The sequence below is a fragment of the Borostomias antarcticus genome (genome assembly GCF_949987555.1).
Source record: "Borostomias antarcticus genome assembly, chromosome: 10".
Classification (NCBI taxonomy): Eukaryota; Metazoa; Chordata; class Actinopteri; order Stomiiformes; family Stomiidae; genus Borostomias; species Borostomias antarcticus.
In genome coordinates, this window is record NC_140243.1 from 14,294,065 (window position 1) to 14,317,823 (window position 23,759).

At 49.0% G+C, this 23,759-nt stretch overlaps 1 protein-coding gene across 1 annotated transcript in view; it reads left to right on the forward strand.

Annotated features, from left to right (window-relative positions):
- LOC311314065 (plectin-like) overlaps positions 1-23,759 on the forward strand; it is a gene marked incomplete at its 5' end in the record, with an annotated part of 50,687 nt that overhangs the window by 8,863 nt on the left and 18,065 nt on the right. Inside the window, 22 exons of the mRNA XM_084444367.1 lie at positions 1,679-1,756; positions 2,804-2,896; positions 4,963-5,129; positions 10,495-10,610; positions 10,892-10,998; positions 11,663-11,782; positions 13,437-13,532; positions 13,877-14,004; positions 15,465-15,558; positions 16,496-16,650; positions 16,935-17,058; positions 17,341-17,541; positions 18,081-18,158; positions 18,306-18,467; positions 18,972-19,076; positions 19,225-19,320; positions 19,460-19,585; positions 19,788-19,940; positions 20,236-20,390; positions 20,795-20,921; positions 21,688-21,871; positions 22,986-23,143. Of these exons, the coding sequence (XP_084300493.1) occupies positions 1,679-1,756; positions 2,804-2,896; positions 4,963-5,129; positions 10,495-10,610; positions 10,892-10,998; positions 11,663-11,782; positions 13,437-13,532; positions 13,877-14,004; positions 15,465-15,558; positions 16,496-16,650; positions 16,935-17,058; positions 17,341-17,541; positions 18,081-18,158; positions 18,306-18,467; positions 18,972-19,076; positions 19,225-19,320; positions 19,460-19,585; positions 19,788-19,940; positions 20,236-20,390; positions 20,795-20,921; positions 21,688-21,871; positions 22,986-23,143 (2,823 nt within the window). The remainder of the gene's footprint in view (positions 1-1,678; positions 1,757-2,803; positions 2,897-4,962; positions 5,130-10,494; positions 10,611-10,891; positions 10,999-11,662; positions 11,783-13,436; positions 13,533-13,876; positions 14,005-15,464; positions 15,559-16,495; positions 16,651-16,934; positions 17,059-17,340; positions 17,542-18,080; positions 18,159-18,305; positions 18,468-18,971; positions 19,077-19,224; positions 19,321-19,459; positions 19,586-19,787; positions 19,941-20,235; positions 20,391-20,794; positions 20,922-21,687; positions 21,872-22,985; positions 23,144-23,759) is intronic.

Here is a 23,759-nt window from a genome sequence, read left to right on the forward strand (position 1 = left end):
CACAATCTCTCAGTCTCTCAATCGCTACTGATCTCAGTGACTCTGGCTTTAACACATTAACCCCATAACGGCCTCTCTCTCTCTCTCTCTCTCTCTCTCTCTCTCTCTCTCTCTAAAAATGGTGTGCTCCTGTCTCAACCCTGGATTTCCTTCTCTGCCCCTCTCCTCTCCTCCCACCCCTACCTCAACCCTCTGGTTCCTCCCTGTCACTTATCCTCTCTCCTCTCTTCTTCATGCCCCCACCCCCTCTTCTCCAACACCCCCCACCCCCCCCATTTGCTGTATGACCTTTGCCCCCCCGCCTCCTCTCTTTGCTCTTGCCTGGGCTAGTCGAGGGAGAGAGACGTGGTCAGGAACTTGCGCTTGGTGAGTGGCTCCTTTTAACTCTTTCTCCTGCCCTTCTCTTCTTCATGTGGCATGGGTCACGCCCCCCTCCCCCCCATTGGCTCGGCTCTGCATGATGTCACATCCTGTTGCAGCTGCAGGATTCCTTATCTTTTTTTCTTCTTCCTGTAGTCTTCTGGTGGTGTTACAGTATGTGTCTTTGACGAGCTTGCTAAGATAGCCAGGTGCAGTAACACGGACTGTAACCAGACTGGAGCTGCTGACAGGATAGTAAAGGACTTGACTAACTGTCTTTTATGCAGCTTTTCTATTGATTTGGCGTAACAATCCCGAAGCTATTGAAGCTATTCTTTGGATTATATGTTTGTTGTATCATTGCTACCTGGTTAATGTAATTGATGTTAATTATATAATAGGCATATGCCTCATGTTATGCTCTCATCTTTCTAATTAGATGGAAATTCCTGTAATTCAAACTATTATCACATTAAACCCAAGCCAGAGCTTGCTTTACTGTAGCTAGCTAATAACTAACTATGTTATTGGGTCAGCCAGTGCATGAGTGGTTCTGCATCCCCCCCTTCCTCTCCTGTCTAGTCAGTAAGTTACTGTAGATACAGTAGATCCCCTCTCCGCCTCTCTGTGTCTCTGTTACTGGGGGACTGAAGGTCAGCTTAATAATCAACAATATCACAATTGCTTTGATAATACAAGATGGCCCTTTCTGACGGACATGGGCATTGTTTATAGATCATCAAGGCATTTTATACTCATATTTATGGGCTCAGTTGTTATTTTCACGTATTCTATTATTTGGAGAACATGGATGTTCTTGTCCTCATGATCCTCATGATATACATTAGCTGTTCTATCTCTCCGTCGTGTTGGATGTGGTTAACTACTAGCCTGGCGTCGCCATCCTGATCACGTGAGCTCACACTCTGTTTCACTCCACAGCTCCAGACATCCACCCGTTCAAATTGATTTCCACCCGACCAGATATTGGTCGGGCCCTCCACTACGATACGAGCTGGTCGGTTTAGTTGTAGGTCTATCCAATTGCATCCAGAAGCATTTTGGTCTTGGTCTTTGACCGTTGATAACGGCCCTTGGAAATTGAAAATAAACGCAGGATTTTTGTGAATTGGGTCTGACGAAGCCTGGCTAGTTACTGTGACTACACCACATCCTGCTCTCATGTTCTTCTTCTCCACTCATCTTTGCACGACAAGAGAGTACCCCAGTGGGCCCTCTCCTCTGACAGATGTCTCTGTCCTTTATCTAACCTCTCTCTCTCTCTCTCTCTCTCTCTCTCCCCCCCCTCTCTCTCCAGCCCAGAGAGAAAGGACGTATGCGGTTCCACAAACTGCAGAATGTACAAATAGCCCTGGACTTCCTCAGGCACCGGCAGGTAAGAGAGAGCCTACCCAGTAGCCCTACTACCCAGCCCTACTACCTAGTAGCCCTACTACCCAGTAGTCCTACTACCCATCCCTACTACCCAGCCCTACTACCCAGTAGTCCTACTACCCATCCCTACTACCCAGCCCTACTACCCAGTAGCCCTACTACCCATCCCTACTACCCAGTAGTCCTACTACCCATCCCTACTACCCATCCCTACTACCCAGTAGTCCTACTACCCATCCCTACTACCCATCCCTACTACCCAGTAGTCCTACTACCCATCCCTACTACCCATCCCTACTACCCATCCCTACTACCCAGCCCTACTACCCAGTAGCCCTACTACCCATCCCTACTACCCAGTAGTCCTACTACCCATCCCTACTACCCATCCCTACTACCCAGTAGTCCTACTACCCATCCCTACTACCCAGTAGCCCTACTACCCATCCCTACTACCCAGTAGTCCTACTACCCATCCCTACTACCCAGTAGCCCTACTACCCATCCCTACTATCCAGCCCTACTACCCAGTAGCCCTACTACCCAGCCCTACTACCCAGTAGCCCTACTACCCAGCCCTACTACCCAGTAGCCCTACTACCCATCCCTACTACCCAGTAGACCTACTACCCATCCCTACTACCCAGTAGCCCTACTACCCAGCCCTACTACCCATCCCTACTACCCAGTAGACCTACTACCCAGCCCTACTACCCATCCCTACTATCCAGTAGACCTACTACCCAGCCTTACTACCCAGTAGAACTACTACCCAGCACTAAGCATTCAACCAGGCTCCAATGGAGTCAGCCTCAGAACACTGAGTAGGATTCTCTGTCTTCCATCACACAGTATTAGATAAGATGCTGGCAGGATTGAAAGACCAATATTTTCCTTTTTGCAAGAAATGTCATATATCATTACATAATTATATTCCCAAGGTCCTAAAGAAAACAAATGCGTACCCAAGTTCATACAAGTAAGAATAATAGAAAGAAAAGAGTGATACCAGAATGGTCAGTGTCACCTCTGTCCCGTCCAATCACAGGTCAAGCTGGTGAACATCAGGAATGATGACATCGCCGACGGCAACCCCAAACTGACCCTGGGGCTGATATGGACCATCATCCTTCACTTCCAGGTGTCCAGCACTGTCAGTGTTCTGCTCCATACCATACATACCTGTCTCTCTTCCTGGATCTCAACCAATCAACTCAATCACTGGGAATCTCAACCAATTGGCTGTCTTCCTGGATCAACCTCAACCAATCAACTGGGAATGATCACTGGGAATCTCAACTAATTGGCTATGACTGGGAATCACTCTTCGGTTTGAAATCTATTCCTGTCATGGTTGACTAACATAGAACAATGCTAACTGTTTCTAATAGATGGCACTTCACTCCAACAGTGGATCTATGGACTAAAGAACAATGCTAACTGTTTCTGATAGATGGCAATCACTTCAACAGCTGATCTATGGACAGTAAAGGAAAGATTGAGATAGTGTTTCACAGTTCAGTGCAACTTCAGACATGCTATAAACAGTTACGGTGGTGGGGGTGGTGGTGGTGGTGGTGTGTGCGTGTGAGTCACGCCCTCCCTGCTTCCCAAGGGAAAGGTGTGGTAGGAACATAATTAGCCTTTGCAGTCAAAGACACAATCCACCCAGTTAGCCTTGTTAGTGCTCCTCTGACATGCCTTGTGGAATCTAATGAAACAGAGTTCTATGGAGCTGACAAGATTCAGCACAACATGATCAGCTAGGCTAGGGAGGGCTTCTAAGATTCAGCTCAACACGGTCAGCTAGGCTAGGGAGGGCCTCTAAGATTCAGCTCAACACGGTCAGCTAGGCTAGGGAGGGCTTCTAAGATTCAGCTCAACACGGTCAGCTAGGCTAGGGAGGGCCTCTAAGATTCAGCTCAACACGGTCAGCTAGGCTAGGGAGGGCCTCTAAGATTCAGCTCAACATGGTCAGCTAGGCTAGGGAGGGCCTCTAAGATTCAGCTCAACACGGTCAGCTAGGCTAGGGAGGGCCTCTAAGATTCAGCTCAACACGGTCAGCTAGGCTAGGGAGGGCCTCTAAGATTCAGCTCAACACGGTCAGCTAGGCTAGGGAGGGACCCTGTTCTGTTGGGGCTGGAGAGTGATGACTGTTTAAAAAAGCATTGCGTCCCTGTGAAGTCTTAACTGTCTCCCTGAAGGAGAGAGAGAGAGACAGAGGGAGAATGATAGAGAGAGAGAGAGAGAGGGAGAGAGAGAGAGGGAGAAAGAGGGAGGGAGGGAGAGAGAGGGAGGGAGAGTGAGAGAGGGAGGGAGGGAGAGAGAGAGAGGGAGAGAGAGGGAGGGAGGGAGAGAGAGAGAGGAATGCGTGTCTCTTATTTCTCATAATAGGGGAAACAGCAGGGTGGTGGTTGATGAGTCATACAGGGATTCTGTTCTTCACAGAGAAGTGCAGTGTAGGGCTATCACACACACACACACACACACACACACACACACACACACGCACACACACACACACACACACACACACACACACACACACACACACACACACACACACACACACATACACACACACACAAGCTCTCCCTAGTTCAGACTGCATCCCCCATCCCCTCCCACCCAGTGGGCAGCCTGTAAACATGGACATGGTTCACTTATGACCTCACATCACTCACTAGGACTTCCATATTCAACCCCTCACTAAACCATTCACCGCAGGAAACACTCACTCACAGGAACCACTCAGTAAACTCTTCGCTCACAGGAAACACTCAGTAAACCCTTCACTCCCAGGAAACACTCAGTAAACTATTCACTCACAGGAACCACTCACTAAATCCTTCACTCACAGGAAACCAACATTGCTTATTGTGCCCCACCAGTAGTAGTATCCAATCCAAACTTTCTTTATAAAGCAGATTTAAAAACAACAGGGTTGAAGTGCTTTACATCAATCAAACACAGAAACAGTAGCAAATACAGGAGAAATAAGAAAAAACAATAAAATAAGTATGAAGGAGAGAAACAGAAATCAGATGGTATGGTGGTATGGAGAATGTCAAAACTGCTATTGGTAATTAATTTACCAATTCGCTCAAATAATTCACTCTATATCATCATCCTTTCCTCATATCCCATAATACCCCTCCCCCAAGGCGATGTCTTCCCTGGTCTAACTCTAAGACCCGATCCCTGCAGATCTCGGACATCCAGGTGAACGGCCAGTCGGACGACATGACGGCCAAGGAGAAGCTGCTCCTGTGGTCCCAGAGGATGAGCGAGGGCTACCAGGGGATACGCTGCGACAACTTCACCACTTCCTGGAGGGACGGCAAGCTCTTCAACGCCGTCATCCACAAACACCGGTGAGTAGCTCTGACGCTGTACCTTCAACAGCACGGTCATACGCAAGCACAGCGTACACAGTGATTTTCACAGCATTCATTCTTGATCACATTCTCTATCACCTGTTAGCGGTCCTAAGGATTTGTTGTACCCTCTTGGGCTCCTACTGCTACAGCCTCTCAGGCTTCTACTACAACAGCCTCTCAGGCTTCTACTACTACAGCCTCTCAGGCTCCTACTGTACTACTACAGCCTATTGGGCTCCTACAGTTACAGCCTCTCAGGCTCCTACCACTACAGCCTCTCAGGCTTCTACTACTACAGCCTCTCAGGCTCCTACTGTACTACTACAGCCTCTCGGGCTCCTACAGTTACAGCCTCTCAGGCTCCTACTACTACAGCCTCTCAGGCTCCTACTGCTACAGCCTCTCAGGCTCCTACTGCTACAGCCTCTCAGGCTCGTATTGCTACAACCTCTCAGGCTCCTACTGCTACAGCCTCTCAGGCTCCTACTGCTACAGTCTCTCAGGCTTCTACTGCTATAGCCTCTCAGGCTCCTACTTCTATAGCCACTCAGGCTCCTACTGCTACAGTCTCTCAGGCCTCTACTACTACAACCTCTCTGGCTCCTACTGCTATAGCCTCTCAGGCTCCTACTGCTACAGCCTCTCAGGCTCCTACTGCTACAGCCTCTCAGGCTCCTACTGCTACAGCCTCTCAGGTTCGTATTGCTACAGCCTCTCAAGCTCCTACTACTACAGCCTCTCAGGCTCCTACTGCTAGAGTATGCAGGGGCTTGTCAGGACTCATCTTTCTGCTGCGGGTCGGTGTACTGCAGCAGATCAGGAGTGAGTGGCACGTCGACAGACTTGTGCAACTTAGAGTCTGTGGTGCCATCAAATATCATATATTAGAGTCTGCCGTGCCATTAAACGTCAAATTAGAGTCTGCCACGCCCGTTCTGACTTGCTGAGCTGGTAACATTTGGTTCTGTGTTGTACCACTGTGTGAGACTAAGTGCTCTGTATAATTCTAAACAACATGCTGTATATGCATGGAGAACCGTTCTGTTATTATCTGTCTGAACTATAAATTATAGACCACAGACAACACACACACACACTTAATAAAGAGCGAACAGAAAATTAGCCTAGTTGTCACCTAGTATTTAGAGACCTGCTGAGACAGTTGACGTAGTTTAGAATGATGCCGTTTGTCCTACAGTATCTTGCATGGGAAGCTCAGCTACAGCTATTTGAGTTTTGAGTGTGTATATGTGTATCAGGGTGTGTGAGTATCAGGGAAGCTTCTCTGGGCTATCAGGGCCCTGAGTCTGAAATACCACACCAGGGAGTTGGCCTAGTCAGAGATGGCCTAGTCATTGATTTAGTATCACCAGTGTATGTGTGTGTGTGTGTGTGTAGATAGATATAGATAGATATATTTATTGTCCTTTCGGAAATTTGGTTTGTGCCACATTTGGTTTGTGTGTGTGTGTGTGTGTGCGTGTGCGTGTGCGTGCGTGCGCGTGTGCGTGTGGCATTGAGCTCATCAGTACCGCCTAGGGTCTGGGACATCTGGATTATGTCAGACTTCGGAAAGACGAGATGGCGTAGAGAAAGTCATAAAGTATGTGATGCTTCAGGGTGGATGAGGACAAAGCCATTCTATCTGACTCTTTTATCGGCTGATCAACAGGAGCTCCAGCTATGGACAAACATGAAATCGTTTTTTTTTTTTTTTTTGCAACAGCCTGGCAAAGCTAGCTAGTGGGGTGAGTTTAGGATGGGGTGGGGGGGGGGCGGGATCTTCAAACAAAACTAAACAGAAAGCTACAGTGAAAGACGCCGTCTTTCAGCGGAGAAACTGGTTCTGAAAGTGGCCGTGCCCAGCCCCGGACAGAGAGAGAGAGAGAGAGAGACAGAGAGAGGGGTGGAGAGAGAAATGCTCAGTGGGGCGTGTTCCCTGCTATGGAGTCATTAGGGGGAGGAAGAAAGAGATGCCCTCTGGGACAGTTTAGCATGTACCTTCAACTCCGAGAGAGAGAGAGAGAGAGAGAGAGAGAGAGAGAGAGAAAGAGAGAGGGAGAGAGAGAGAGAGTGAGAGCTACAGAGAGTGATATCGCAGTGTGCCAGGTGCACCTTCAGGGCAGGGTATTAAGTAGCAGTTCTGCTGAAAGGTCGAGGAGGTGTGGTGAGTCAGCCACTGTAGCTCTCTGCTCCACCCAGCCCCAGAGTTACCGCTCACAGAGACGGCTCACAGCAGAGATCATCCACCCACCGCCGGCTCACCTCAGCCTGTATCGGAGGAATTGTGTTGGGATGTTAGAGTGTGAGGGGCTGTAGGGAGGTGAGACTAATAGGAGATGGCTGCAGTGACCTCAGGCTGCCACTAGGAGGCTGGCTACTCTCAGGGAGAGAGAAAGAGGTGGACAATCAACTCCCTGGGAGCACTTCATCATGAAGATGTTTGGATACCTCAGGACTCCGTCGGGACGTATCTAAAGACTGTTCCTCAAACAACAAACAAACCACATTTTATTTTATCCTAAAGGAAGTTTGGAATAATGACAGGAGCAAGAGTTTCTGAGACGGACCAGTAAACTTTAAAATTTCTACCATTGGAGGACCCAGCCAGCACCCAGCCAACTAGACACCGATCCTTTTGTGTTTGAAGAACTCCAACTCCCAGAAAGCACCATGATGCTGAGTCTGAAGAGGCGCCTGAAGCATGTTAAGCGTAAAGGCAGCGTGACTGGGTCGATTAGCGACGTGGACGACCGCGTGGTCATGGTGTGTGAGGACATCCCCTCCGAGAGCTCCTCCTGGGACTCCGGCCGGAGCTCCCAGAGCCCGGGGACCCTCTCCAGCAGCGAGTCCCACTCAGGGGACCAGGAGCTGGGCCAGGGCTGGAGCTCGAGGAGCCTCCAGGGAGGGGAGTCCTGGGTGGTCAGCCCCAGCAGGCCAGGTGGGCCGTGCAGGCAGCTGTCCCTCAGGGAGGTGCGTCATCTGGAGGCTGTGGGCCCCCCCGGCCCTGGAGACCACTACGCCGTCCGCTCCACCCTCCACGTCAAAGAGCTGTAGGAATCTGCTGTCATACTATACCATCTCTATTGCATATACGCCTCTGTACTGAGTCTGCTGTCATTGCCTCTCTCTCTGTCATCCATGCTGCGTTTGCTCGTACAGTATAACTTCTCTCAGATGTTACTCTCTTTCCATGCTTCTGCTTATGGCATATACTGAAGAAGATAATCTGAACCTCAAGATGTCCCTCCAGTTCTAGTCTGTGACAAAAACATCCCAGAGAACAACGTAACCTTGAGTGATTTTAATACAAGCTTGCTGCTAGTCCAATCCCCAGAGAACTAGAGGATCAAAATAGAGTTCCCCTTTATACTAGCCAGTAAACAACTGTTGAGGTTTGGGCAAAATGCATTGCTTTATCTTGCTGCATAGTCGCCCATCCCTTCACTATCACCTCTGTCTTCACATATTTCTGGGCATCCTGCCGACCTTGCCTTTCTGTTCATTAAATTAAATTTATCTGTGGTTTTCCGCTTCTACCTCAAACAAATTGCTTTCTGTCTGCCATATCTTCCCTAATCCTAATCCTATTCTATTTGATCTTGATACATGATCTCTTGATCATTACCTTCGCTGTGCAGGGCGAGAGGTAATATTTTCGATAGCGTGTTAGTTTGTTCATTCATTTGTTTGTGTGTTCGTCTGTTAGCAGGTTAACGCAAAAACTACTTGACTGATTTTCTTGAAACGCGGAGGAGGGATGTAGCATCGGCCAATTTTGGAGTGGATCCAAATCACGGGGTGGTCAATGAACCGCCCAAGCATGGCCGTCCATTCACCTCCATTCATTTTTTGGACTTGGGGAGCAAAAAAAGTCACCCCATTCATTGTCACTAGGGGAAATTGAAACGGCCATATGTCGACATGGGAAGGTCACAGAGACACAGGGTTTGGACTGGCGTAAAGCTTTTGACCTGACAAATAAAGCAACATCAAACATGCACCCCTCACATTCACCTAAGCAGCTCGTTACTATTATTTTAACTGTTTTGGGCACATGGGCCTCTATCAATTACATGTAGCAAAACATAAGCAACTGTTATCATTAACTGTTTTTCTTAGGCACACAGGCCTCTATCAATTCTATGCAACAAAAACATTATTTTTACAGATACATTTTTACTGTAGTTCAAGTCTTCTTCAATACAAAGTGATGTACAGTGCGCAGGACCCCAAAATGCACTTTCTACTTGCAAAATGTGATCATTCTAGCAAAATAATTTAATGGCCAACATCTCTTGGTGGGCTGATTACTCTATGTGATCTAATCATACCTGTGCTTCTGCCGTCGCCTAACGCTCAAGACTTGTCACAGCATAGAGTTTGGTAATTTTAACTTTCTGGATCCTCCTTTTACTTGATTTGCATCGACATGCGTTAGTTCGCTTGTACACACCAGCGGTTTCATAGGAAATCAATAATAACTGGTCGTCTCATTCACCAACATCACTTGTTGATGTGCCTTCAGTGTTATGTTGAACCCATGGAGTGAGCTAGCTGCTAAATGATGGAGCAGCATGGGCATTCGCCTTTAAGTATTGTGATATGGGCACAGTATTGAACCCAGTGTTTTATGACCTGACACGTTCTGTCATGCTGTCCCTCCCTCCCCTCCGTGAGCAGGTGGTGGAGCAGATGAGCGGTTATATAACCGGTGATCGGGTTCTCTGCTACCCACAGCGTGCTTTGTTCCAGTGCTGCCTGCTCAGGGATGTGTCAGAGGCTCCCTGGGGCCCTGGGGGGTAGGAGGGGGGAGGCAGGCAGGCAGGGGGCAGGTGTTCTCCCAGATTTATGACAGAGTGACAGGCAGGTGGCCGGCTCCTGTACTGATTAACTACTGTACCTGGGGTCCCACAGTATGGAGCCCTGGATCTGCAGCATGCTAACAGCATGCTTAAACACCCTCTAGATCCACATAGTAGTTAGCATATCTAGCTAATGATGTGATGGGTACAACAGCTCTATAATCACAGCTAGATAATGAGGTAGGTGCCTCCCTATACAGCCAATGAGAGGGTACTGTCTGAGACTGTGTTTAATGTATTGCTGGCATCACAGAAAGAATTGTCATGCAAATGGTCAATAAATTATATTGTATCTTATCCTATCGCATCGCAACACGTCGTATCATAATTATTGTATTGTATCATACCACATCGTATCATATTGTTCCGTATCATATCTCATTGTATTGTATCCCATGCTTGTGTCTCCTCCCATCACCAGTCACCTGTTTCCGCCACCTGACAGCTGTGTTGTTGACGGTGTGTGTGTGTGTCCTGTGTGTGTGTCTCTCCAGACCCAGACTGATCGACATGGGCAAGGTGTACCGCCAGACCAACGTGGAGAACCTGGAGCAGGCCTTCAACGTGGCTGAGAAGGACCTGGGGGTGACCAGGCTCCTCGACCCGGAGGGTGAGTACCTGGAACACCTGTAGTCCCTCACTGGGTCACAGCACCCTAGCCTGGCTGTCAGACACGCTGTCCCAGTTAAAACCCAATCCCATTGGGATTCAAACCACCAACCTTCCTCGTGGGAACCCCAACATACGTATGTCATTCAACTAAAGAGGACTTCCCCAAGGTCCAAGGCGGGTTTTGTTTCTCGTCTGGTTTGCTGCTTTGCCGCACCTCCATCTGTGGTCCAGTGAGATCGTCTTCATCATCTTCATCATTTTGTCCGACTGCTTCCTCAGATGTGGACGTGCCTCACCCAGACGAGAAGTCCATCATCACCTACGTGTCGTCGCTGTATGACGCCATGCCACGCGTGCCCGACGCCCACGATGGAGTCGTGGCCAATGTAAGTACAGCCCCTGAGCAGCTGTGTGACTGAGGCCTTCATTGTTATTGTTGACACCCATCCCCATGGCGTCTGTGTTTGGAGCAGCAGGAAACGTCCTGTGATGTTAGACGATGCTGCCACGGGGGAATTAGAGCTATCGGCGCTGTTTACTCTGCCACCGGAAGGAGGCGGAGCCAAACCACCTCTCACGCGATCACCACCACCGCACACTTTACACCAGAACTCTGATCAGACCTATTAATCTGTTCCTCTCGTCTCCGCCTCTCTCTCTCTCTCTCTCTCTCTCTCTCTCTCCCTCCCTCTCTCTCTCTCCTTGTCCGGCCCGGCCACACAAGGCCAGTTTTTATGACACCTAATTGAGTGAGCATGGTGTATGAGTTAGCGAGTTAGCATGGAGGGAATGAAGGCAGGAAGAAGAGAATAGAAGGGCTCTCCTGTCCTGTTTCCAGCTAGCTGACTAGGTCTGTTCTGCTCGGCTGTCCTGTCGTACAGTAGCAAGCTGACCAAGACGGTTGTGTCTGTCCGTAGATAGCTAGCTGACCAGGTTTGTTCTGCTCTGTCTGTCATAGCAAGCTGACCAGGTCTGTTGTGTCGTTCTGTTGCTAGCTGTTCTGCCCGTTGTTAGCCAGCTGAGAGGTCTGTTGTGTCTGTTGTCCTGCAGGAGCTGGAGCTGCGCTGGCAGGAGTACTATGAGCTGGTGACCCTGCTGCTGCAGTGGATCAGACACCATGTCATCATCTTCGAGGAGAGGAAGTTCCCTGGAAGCTACGAGGAGATAGAGGTGGGTGGTGACGATTATGATGATGATGAAGATGAGGACAGTGACTGTGATGATGATGATGATGACGATGACGATGACGATGATGATGATGATGATGATGATGATGATGACGATGAGGATGATGATGATGATGATGATGATGATGATGATAACTACATACTTAGATCAGAACTAAATGTAATGTCTAAATGTACAGCCTTGTTGAAGTACTGGGTCATAGAGGATTGCAGAACTATTATTCCCCAGATACCCACATTCATCTCTCTCACATAGAGCAGTGATTGTTTGACTTTCACGATTCAACATGTTAAATCTTATGGAAAGATTCACGACAAGACAGGCGTTCTGAACCTGGCGTTTTGTCTCGGCTGTTGTTTCTGAACTTGGCTTTAGGCATCAGCCAGACAGTTGTAGGGGTTTTATATTGGGTCTCCAAAACTGTAGCTTTATTATTAGAAGATTCCAAAACTGTAGGGGTTTTTATATTGGGTTATAGAACCAAAACGACGCCTTTGCTCAAAATGTTAACATCTAAATTTTCTGACCACATTTTACTGTGCAATCTGTGCAAAGACTACAGTAGTTGGTTAGTGTTACAGTAAACTAGAGTAATAATGCTCAAAGTGATGTTAAATCAAATGTATTTATTACATTGCAAATTAGTGAAATCAATTACAAGGCACACATTACAAATGAAAGGTTTAGATCTTACCCTACTCTACCATTAGGATGTGAGATTAGAGAGAGATAGAGAATTTATGGCCAAGGATCCTCGTTTCACCTCTCATTGTGTGAGGCTGGGCTGCCCTGGGTGGGGTTGCTGTAGACAGCGCGGGAATGGGCCATGAAGGGAGTTATTCTACTTATGTGAACCTCTCCAGAACCGCCGCCACACCCCTGCTGGAGAAACGCTGTGACTCAAACCTGGTTCTGAGGAGACAAGGAGGACTGTTAGATAGCAGAGTGAGGCAAGGCCAGACCAGTCGTTTCAGATATTATCCTCACATAACTTCTTCTTGGGGAGCAGCTAGCGTTCTGCTGCAGTTAGCCCAGCCAAGTCCCCCATGTTGGTGTACAATACATGGTTATGGAATTATATGTCTAGATATTGCACATTCATGTAAAATAATCTCTCTGTATCTGTGCTGCGTAGCCCACAACTGACTTTGCTGTGGTCTCTCTTTTCACACCCTCGCAGCTAACAAAGTTAAGCCACATTAAAAAACTAACCAACTGGGTTCTGCTGACCAATTAATAAAGTCAAGTTCCATACCATTTACTGTGTGTGCGTGTATGTGTGTGCGCATAAGGTTAAAAGCTGTCAATTGCCATCTGTACTGTAGGTGTAAACATGTTTGTTGATTAGGAGCGTTACTTTAACACTTACTCACCTTAGTCTCAAATCAGCTCCTCATCACTGGGAGTAGACTGAAGCCAACTCACTACTATCTCAGCTGCAGCCTCACTAAGCTGCCTTTATCCACCAGAGCAAGCTGCCTTTATCCACCAGAGCACAGGCTATTTAGAGGACCTGGTCTTGGGCCTGTCTGATTGATACATCATGTTCCTCGTTGCTTGTACCATCGGGGGACATGCTATACGTCTCCTCGTGGGAAAAATAAAGTGTCTGAATTGAATTCCTCATCTTTCTCAGATCCTGTGGCGTCAGTTCTTGAAGTTCAAAGAGACAGAGCTGCCCGCTAAGGAGGCCGATAAGAACCGCTCCAAACTCATCTTCCAGTCCTTTGAGGTAAGTCTCGATCTCTTCTCTTCTCTTCTCTTCTCTTCTCTTCTCTTCTCTTCTCTTCTCTTCTCTTCTCTTCTCTTCTCTTCTCTTCTCTTCTCTTCTCTTCTCTTCTCTTCTCTTCTCTTCTCTTCTCTTCTCTCCTGTCCTGTCCTCTTCTCTACTCTCTTCTCCTCTTCTCTCCTCCCCTCTCTTCTCTTCTCTTCCCTTCTCCTCTCCTCTTTTCTCATCTCCTCTCCTTTCCTCTCCTCTCCTCCCCTCCCCTCCCCTCCCCTCCCCTCCCCCCTCCCCTCCCCTCCCCTCCCCTCCCCTCCCCTCCTCTCTTGACCCCTGCTGTGTCCTGTGTCCAGGGTGCGGTCCTGGCTGGCCAGGTGAAGGTCCCGCCAGGCTACCACCCCATAGACGTGGAGAAGGAATGGGGCCGTCTGCACGTGGCCATCCTAGAGAGAGAGCGACTGCTCAGGGTTGAGTTTGAGAGGTGAGCGGAAGCTTCTGGTACATCAGACCCGATACTGAGCCGAGTTACAGTTCGCTCTCTCTGTCACGCCGCGTCATAGAAACCCTGGTCATGAGGTTACATAAGGAAACGCTTACTGTATGTTAGAAATGATACTTGGGAAGTTACATAAGGAGAAGAGGGTGTTAAGCCGGGCTCAGACTACAGAATTTTTTGGGCCGATTTATCCCCGATTCACCCCTCCTGACAATCGGAGGAGAAATCTGGTCTGGAACGTTGGTCGGGGCCGATGATCTGCCCAGATTATCTTGTAATGTGAGGGGTTTACAGATCCAACCCAAAACCTCCCGATCGGCTCGCAGACCCATCGGGGCGGCCCCGATAATATCAAACATGTTTGATATTTAAGATTATTACGTCCCGACTTTACAAGTGAGATGGTGAGACTAGTGATTCGTTGCTCCCTCGGGCACGATAAGATCCTGTAGTGTGTGATGAGCCGTTATTTTCAAATCTTGCTGTGTGTGCTTGTTTGAGATGCGCAAGAAGAATATCTGTTAAGATTCTCCTTATGTGCGTGATGTAACCCGATTTAGAAATTGGTTAGGATTTTAAATATCCTGTAGTGTGAGCCCGGCATTAGGTCTGTGCAGCCCTATCCTACATAACTGTATCATTATGTTATGTGCCGTTAGCTGCTTGGCATGTAGGCTGGCTCGCTGTTTAGTGGTCGCAGCCCTGTGGTTGTGGGTCGCCTGTCTGTCTGTCACCTCAGGAAGCGTGCGGCCGTTGGTCCTTGGCGCTGCGGTGTCCTGGCGCGGTCTAAGCCCTGTGGGCCTCCAACCTCCCTTGTCCATGATGTCATTATGCTCTTTCTGTTCAGAGTTTGGCAGCTGGAACTGGTATGAAAGTCTGTCCGAGTCTGCGAGGACAGGCTGAAATATTGTGTTGTCCTACCGAGAGAACACATTGAGATGTGATTTGAACTGTTCGATTCGTGTGTGTGTGTGCATGTGTGTGTAAGTTTGTGTGCGTGCGTGTCTGTGTGTGTGTCTGTGTGTATGTTTATGCATGTGTGTGAGTCTGTAGATGGGCTGGTCACAAGTCAGCAGGTCTGAGTTGTTGGTTATGAGCTAGCGGTGAGGAATGGCTGAACTAGCAGTGCAGATGGAACACAAGACCTTCAGTGCTGCCGCTGTCTGCCTGGAAACAGGATGGGCGCTGTAAGAAGGACCGCCCCTCTGCTTTTACAGATTAAGATGGCAGAGAGATTATGGATTATGGCTTTTGTGACTGACCCTTATAGATTAAGATACCTGCTACCTAGAAGGCCGTACATTTGCCTTTTCGTATTTACTTCAGCTGCTATGATGTATGAGACCTGACCTGAGATCAGAGTTAACAGGCCTGGTAATATCACCCTGAATGCTCCTAGTGCTACAGTGTGCAGGCCTCTGACGCCCTGCTGTCCTCCCCCGCAGACTCGAGAGGCTCCAGAGGATCGTCAGTAAAGTCCAGATGGAGTCCGGCGTGTGTGAGGAGCAGCTCAACCAGCTGGAGACCCTGCTGCAGACGGTGAGTCCCCCACCTGGGGTTAGCAGGGATGGGAGGCAGGGGAACATTCACACTGGGGCCCATGAGGCCTGGAGCTGGAGCTGGGAGACATTACGTGCTAAGAGCGGGCATACTTGTATGCAATTACACTAACAGGACAGTGATGTAGTCACATAGCGGACAGTCACATGCCTTTGTTTCACACGCAGGCCAGACATTAGCTCAGCCCTCATTCAAACCGCTGTGTCCTCAACCTCACCACTCACAACCTCGCCACTCACAACCTCATCATAACTCACCACTCAAGAGCTCGCCACTCACAACCTCATCATAACTCACCACTCAAAACCTCACCACTCAATAACTCACCACTCAATACTTCACCATTCAGTGCGTCATCGCTCAATATCTCACCATTCAATACCTTGCCGCGCACATCCTCTCCACTCGGAACCTCACAACTCAAGACCGTCTGTTTGCTCCATTCATTTCTAACTCAGGTAAACTCAACAGAGTGGCACATGCACATCCATAAACCAAAAAGGGCAGGTGCCGAGCCGAAACAAGAGATATCAAAGTGAAAAAGAACGGTCTCGCACACTGCTGGGCTCCATGGTTATTGTACCTGAATCAAAAATGTGTGACGTTTCGAGCAACGCTGATGAAGAGTGTTGCTCGAAACGTCACACATTTTTGATTCAGGTACAATAAATGCCTTAACCATGGAGCCCAGCAGTGTGCGAGACCGTTCTAACTCAGTTAAACGTCACGTCCCACTTCATCTCTGGCTCAACAGCAAAACGAAGATGTCGCTCTTCAGAAGGCTGTGAAGTCCCTTAGGTTGTCAGCCTGCGCTCGGCTGCCAGTCGCTGTGACATCCCTCCTCTCCCCGGCCTATAGGAGGCAGAGAACAGTCGTGTCGCTTGTCGTTGATAACCGTTGTCCCCGCCCCCTCCAGGACATCCGTCTGATGAACTCTGGGAAGCCCCCCCAGCACACGGCCGAGGTGGAGAGGGACCTGGACAAGGCCGACGGCCTGATCCGTCTGCTCTTCAACGACGTGCAGCTGCTTAAAGATGGACGCCATGTGCAGGCTGAGCAGATGTACCGCAGGTAAGACGGACATGCAGACGGACGGGCAGACGGACATGCAGACAGACATGTAAACAGACAGACAGGATGCTGTACTTATCTGGTGGATACATCGTACAGTATCTGGTGGATGCATACATCCATTGCATTGCTCTCAAGGCTGGGGGATCTGTAGCCTCTTAAACAGTCTACCCATCTTCCCTTGAGAACAGAACTTTTCACTTGACCAAGGTGTTTAAACAGGAGATGCTCAGTACAGGGGAGACAGCAGTGACCCCCCTGTCCCTGTGTGTCTCTTACCTCAGGGTGTACCGTCTCCACGAGCGCCTGGTGAACCTGCGCAGCGACTATAACCTGCGTCTCAAGGCCTCCGCGACCCAAACCGCGGTCCAGCAGGTCCAGCTCAGCTCCCAGCAGTCCTCCATGAAGGTAGGTAGCCTTTGTGCGGCAGAGCCTTCGAGCTGTAGGTTTAAGACTGCCGGTTCAAATCCTGTGCCGGGGGCACTTCAAAAGTAGCACCGGTATCTGCGGGGCAGCTGTTGTGCCCTTCATCAAGGCACGCAACACTTGAACTCAAACTACACCAAACTGGCTGACCCTGTGCTTCTCTCGGTGTACGCGTGTATTTGGTAGAAAATAAAGCAGCTCACGCCGTTACGGGAAACGCGGATCAATCGATCAATAAAGCAACCTCCATCCTAAAATCCCCAGGTGCGTCCGGAGTTGGACGAGGTGACCCTGCGCTACGCCCAGGACCTGCTGGCCTGGGTGGAGGAGAACCAGAGACGCATCGAGGAGGGGGAGTGGGGCTCCGACCTGCCCGCCGTGGAGTCTCAGCTGGGCAGCCACCGGGGCCTGCACCAGACCGTGGAGGACTTCCGCACCAAGATAGAGCGGGCCAAGGCTGACGAGGTATGACAGGCTCTGGCTTTGAATAGTTTTCGTCATGCAGGATGAACACTGCTCCACCTGGCCGGACCTTAGCTACCCAGATAGCAAGCGGATCTGGGCCATATATGGGCCGGAACTAAGACACAAGTGCCAGATCTGGCCTGCATATGGCCCTGATCGGATTGCTGTCTGGGTAAGGTGCTGGAATCAGAGAAGAGTTCCAAATAGTAGAAAAAAGATTTCCGCACACTTTGATCAGTGCGGTGTTTCACTTTAACTGCTGACCTTTCGGCCATCAGACCTGACCAGAGGAACCTTCTGCTCTGATGAAGGTCTGATCACCTAAATCTCAGCAAAGACTTTTTTTTTCTACTAATAGTTTTCATTATGAAACTGAATTAGATTTGTTACTGTGTATGTCTGAATATCATGCCTTTGTTTTAGTTCAGATGAAATAGATAGAATACATTATCCTCGGTTCCATTTACCTACCAATGACTAATAGTGAGCCACGAGCCGTAGCTCTGACGTAGCTCATGTGTCCCTTGTGTTCTTTACAGAGTCAGCTCTCCCCTATGAGTAAGGGGACATACAGGGAATACCTGGGCAAGCTGGACCTGCAGTATGCCAAGCTGCTGGTGAGACCGTCATCCTCAAACTAATGAAATACGTTGATTGACTATTAAAAAAAACAAACATCATTTTGTATTTTTTGCTCCAGGAGTAGTCATCTTTCATATAGACACACATAAGTTATGTTTCTATCCTGTCTCCACCCTTCCCAGAATTCATCCAAGTCTCGCCTGCGTAACCTGGACTCCCTCCACGCCTTCGTCACCGCGGCGACCAAGGAGCTGATGTGGCTGAACGACAAGGAGGAGGAGGAGGTGAACTACGACTGGAGCGACCTCAACACCAACATGACCGCCAAGAAGGACAACTACTCGGTAGGCCTGCAGAGACATGCTCAAACACTGTACACCACAAAAATACCACCGTATTGACTGACTGATTGATTTTGTTTGATCAATTAAAAGCTCAAACATAACCACAACAGGATGTGGAAGTACAGTGAAGATGAAATTAGAAAGTTATACTTATTGTTGTCTGTCCTAGACATTACATAGATATGAAAGTAGATCTGTTAGTAGACTAGAAGCAAGTCTTGTTGAAGGTAGATCTGTTAGTAGACTGATAACATGTCCTGGTGAGGGTAGATATGTTAGTAGTCTAGCAGCAAGTCCTGGTGAAGGTAGATCTGTTAGTAGACAGATAACGTGCCCTGGTAAAGTTAGATCTGTTAGTAGACTTGACATGTCCTGGGTCCGGATGAAGGTAGGTCTGTTAGTACACTAACATGTCCTGAAGGTAGATCTGTTAGTAGACTGACAGCATGTCCTGGTGAGGGTAGATCTGTTAGTAGACTGACAGGAATGTCCTGACTTCGCCAGGGGCTGATGCGTGAGCTGGAACTGAGGGAGAGGAAGGTCAACGACATCCAGGCCACCGGAGACCTCCTGCTCAAGGAGGGCCATCCTGGCAAGCACACTGTGGAGGTGAGAATGCACTTTTGTACGCCCCTGCTGGCCAACACATGTCATGACCGACAGCTGATGCCGAGAAACACTCCTGTTTAACTCTCTCTTCATTCCTTTCTTTCTATCTATCCTTTCTCTCTCCCTCCCTCTCTCTCCCTCTCTCCAGGCTTTCACAGCTGCCCTGCAGACCCAGTGGAGCTGGATCCTGCAGCTGTGCTGTTGTATCGAGGCTCACCTCAAAGAAAACACTGCCTACTACCAGGTATGGAGCCTTCTCGCCTTTCATTAAATATTATAAATACTAGTTAACACAATATTTTTCCCAATCCAATCATCCTGTGTTGCCTCTGAGAAGTAGTTTTTATCACCTCTGACCTGTAGCTCTTTGCTCTGCCCTGTAGTTCTTTGCGGACGTGAAAGAGGCTCAGGAGAGGATGAGGAAGATGAACGAGACGATGAAGAAGAAGTATAGCTGTGATCGCTCCACCACAACCACCCGTCTGGAGGACCTGCTGCAGGACGCCCAGGTTCGTCAAACCTCTGGCCGAGACTCTGACCACTATATAATGGCTGCATAAGACTGCCATGGTACTGGGTTGGCTGGTTAGATGGGGCAGCCATCTTGTGTTCTACATCCTCCTTTATCTCGGTCCTCATTCTCTGACAAAAAAGTGTTAATCCCTGGATGGACAATAGTCATATTCTATTCTATTCTATTCTATTCTCCAGGAGGAGAAGGAGCAGCTGAATGAGCAGAAGACCCATGTCGCCGCCCTCAACAAGAGAGCCAAGTCCATCGTCCAGCTGAAGCCTCGCAACCCCACCACGGCCATCAGGGGCAAGCTGCCCATTCAGGCCGTCTGCGACTTCAAACAGGCGGAGGTAGGCATTCCAACCTGCTGCAGAAGAGGTCTTCTGAATGTCTGTCTTTCTCTCTCTCTCTCTCTCTCTCTCTCAAACACAAAGACAACAATCACATGGAGCTCTGTGTGGTCTGTGTCTCTAACGTGTGTGTGTGTGTGCGCGTGTGTGTGTGTGTGTGTGTGTGTGTGTGTGTGTGTGTGTGTGTGTGTGTGTGCGTGCGTGTGTGTGTGCGTGCGTGTGCGTGTGTGTGTGCATGCGCGTGCGTGTGCGTGTGCGTGTGTGTGTGTGTGTGTGTGTGTGTGTGTGTGTGTAGATCACGGTCCACAAGGGAGAGGAGTGTGCTCTGCTCAACAACTCCCAGCCCTTCAAGTGGCAGGTTCTGAACCGGTCCGGCAGCAAGGCCCTGGTCCCGTCCGTCTGCTTCCTGGTTCCTCCGGTCAACAAGGAGGCCATGGACAGCGTCTCCAGGTGAGGATCCTCTGGACTCCAGGCCAGAATCCTTTAGACTGAAACTGTTTGGGAACAACTGTATGAATCCGCCGATGACTCACTTTGACAAAGTAAAGCTTTAATAAGCATGAATCAGAAAGTGAACCTCCCACACCCTGGCTAAGCTTGCAAATAAAACACTTTTATTGGAACGTTGCTACAATACAGTGTTTTATTCGCAAGCTTAGCTAGTGTGCGTGAACCCTCACATTTGTACTTCTACTTCTCTCCTACGCGCATGGTTAGCAGCCACAATGTTAACCTTCTCTCTTCTTTTCTCTTCTTTCTCTCTCTCTCTCTCTCCGTGCCTCCCTCCCTTCCTCACCCTCTTTCCTCTCCTCTCACCCCCCTCCATCCCCCTCCTCCTCCTCTTTCCCCCCCAGCCTGGAGGCTGGTCACCAGCAGATGCTGATCCTGTGGCAGAGGCTCCACGTGGACATGAGGAGTCTGCTGTCCTGGCAGTACCTGATGAGGGACATCCAGCAGATACGCACCTGGAACATCACTATGGTGAGCAGCGGCCAGCACTGGCCAGGCGAGGGCGGACAGATGGAGGCGCGGACAGGGGTGGACACTTGGCATACGAGGCAATTGCCACAAGGGGCGCACGGACCGTCTTGGCACATCAGAATAGTCCGCTACCCCCCCCCCCCCCCCCCCCGCCCGCCCGGCACTGTCCATAGAGCGGTCAATAGCCTCCCGCTGAATGATGAATGAAGAACGTGTCTTCTCAGTGAACTTGTCTCCTTAAATAGGGGTTACAAAAAAAAAAGAATACTTAATTACTTAAGGCGCAGTCCATTTGGAAGTTATGTAGCGGTCAGTCACCGTCTGCTGTTTACCCCATGTCCAAACTGCTCCAGCGGGCACTGTGAGTTAAACCTATTACATTGAGAGGCTACGTGTCCCCTAACTATGTGGTTTAGTGTTGAGGTGCAGTCCAGTGCTGGGGTATTTCTAGAGGAGACCATAAACACGGAGCAGTGTTTTATTGAATTACACGTTTCTCTGGGACTCCTGTATTAGATCACTGCAGGGGGTCTGTTGACAGTCCTGTCAGTCAGACTGTGGTTACATCCTGTTGGGTTAAAAATGAAGTAGTGGGCCGTTGTGATAAACTAAGCTGCCGTGTGTGATTGTACGGCAACAATCCCATCCAAAATGAAGACAATCTGAAGTGCATTAAATTCACCCTCTCCCTTCCTTTCCTTCTCCCACTGCCCACTCTCCCTCTCCCGCCTTCCCTTCCCTCATCCCCCACCCCTCACCCCCCCAGTTCCGGACCATGAAGGTGGAGGAGTACCGGCTGGTGATGAGGAACCTGGAGCTTCACTACCAGGACTTCCTGAGGGACAGCCAGGACTCGCAGCTCTTTGCCCCCGACGACCGCATGCAGGTGGAGGAGGACTTCACCAAGAGCACCCAGCACTTCGACAACCTGCTCCGCTCCCTGGAGAAAGGTGAGCCCTCTCTCTCTCTCTCTCTCTCTCCCTCTCTCTCCCTCTCTCTCTCTCTCTCCTCAGACCCTCTGGGACAGACTCCACCCACCCCACTGGTGTTTTCAAATCCTGACAAGTACTTGGGAGGCACTTGATTTAGTGAGATGAAACCAATAGAATAGTTGCAAAAGTGCAATGTCTTATGGGTAAATCAAACACATCTTAAACAATTTTAGATGTAACCATTTTATCCAAGTTTGATTCCACCTACAGTAGGCTATAGCTTTACTGGTGAATCCCAACAAAGTACTCTGAATGCAACCAAAAAACAGGCTTTGTAGGCTACTATGTTTTGTGTGTAGTGAGGGATTAGTGGCATTTTGAAGTCAAGGCTCAGCAGAATTGGGTAGGCTAACTGTTGATTCACCTTCTAGGCCCTGTGAATATAAAAATAAAGGTGAAAGGTGAGTGACATGCTAGGCTACATGCTAAGCTATTAGCTATATGCTATATAAGCTATAGCTCACACTGCCAGTGTATGGCCACGCTTTTGAATCATGGATGGGATGTTCACAACTTTGACGTTGTTTTATCATCACTCCAGCCCCACAACTCCACAACAGAGTTCACCTTCACTGTGATGGTTTGGCTAGCTCGTAGTTTGGAGTGACTGCATGAAATTATGTTTTCCATTCCTTGCTCATGTTTTCTAGTGCAGCTGGAGTAGTTTTTCACACAACACAGTGTTTTAGACTGAAGCCTACTGTACATAAATGTTCGGTGTTAAGCTGTTTTTTGCATTGCGTCATAGCTGCCTAACTTCCATAATATGCTTATTTTGAATGTGAATCAAGCTGTTTGTATGTGAGACCACATGCGAACATGTGCATGTATTCTGGAACATACATAAATATGTTTTAACTTGATGGATATCTCCTCAGCCGTTTTTTGTTTGATGATGCCAAGAACAATATGGAAGATAGAAGTGGAAAGTGTGATCACACCTCAGTCAACCATCTCCTCACTTCCTGGCTGTAGGCCCTCGTTTCACAATGGGGACAGATGGCGTGGTGTCTCATCCAGTACATAGTGCAGTATCTGTCCCTGACCCCTCCCGTGTCTGTCCGGTCCATAGGTGAGCAGAATGAGACGGTGTGTAAGACCTACATCTCTTATATCAAAGACCTGCGTCTTCGTCTGGAGGGATGTGAGGCCAGCACCATCGCTAGAATACGTCAGCCCATCGACAAGGAGCCGCTCAAAGAGTGCGCCCAGAAGGCCGGCGAGCAGCAGGTATTTAAACACAGGAACAGGATCGTCCCTCTTGGGGATCTACTCTGCAACACTTCTTATTCAGTGGCTCGGTTGATGATCAACAGACGCTCAAACTGCAGTATCAGTAATATTGTTGTCAAATCTGGTTGAAGTTAGAATCAGTTTGTTGATAGTAGGGTATCAATAGACTCTGTAAGATCTTACCATTTAACTGCGGTTATCTATTTGCTGTGCGAATGGGAAGCTGAGGCATTAATTGGTGTGTGTTTTGTTTCTCTGGCTCAGAGGCATTGCATTAAATGTCATTATGTAATCCTGTGATAAGCAGCAAGACTATTTAGAGAAGGGCGAATGTGATACTGGGCTACAGACTGGCAGCAGGGACAAGACAAAGACCTGCACAGAGAAGGAGAGCGAGGGAGGTAGAGAGAGTGAGATAAAGATAGACGGAGGGAAAGAGAAAGAGACAGAGTGAGGGAGAGTGAGGGAGAGTGAGAGAGAGAGAGAATGTGAGAAGGAGAGGGCGAAGGCCTGAGAAGCGAGAGAAAAAGGTTGTACAGGAGCCCAGGGTGGCAAGAAGGAGAAGAGGAATGACTCAGTGGAAGGGAGGGCGGACAGGGCGGAGGTAGAGATG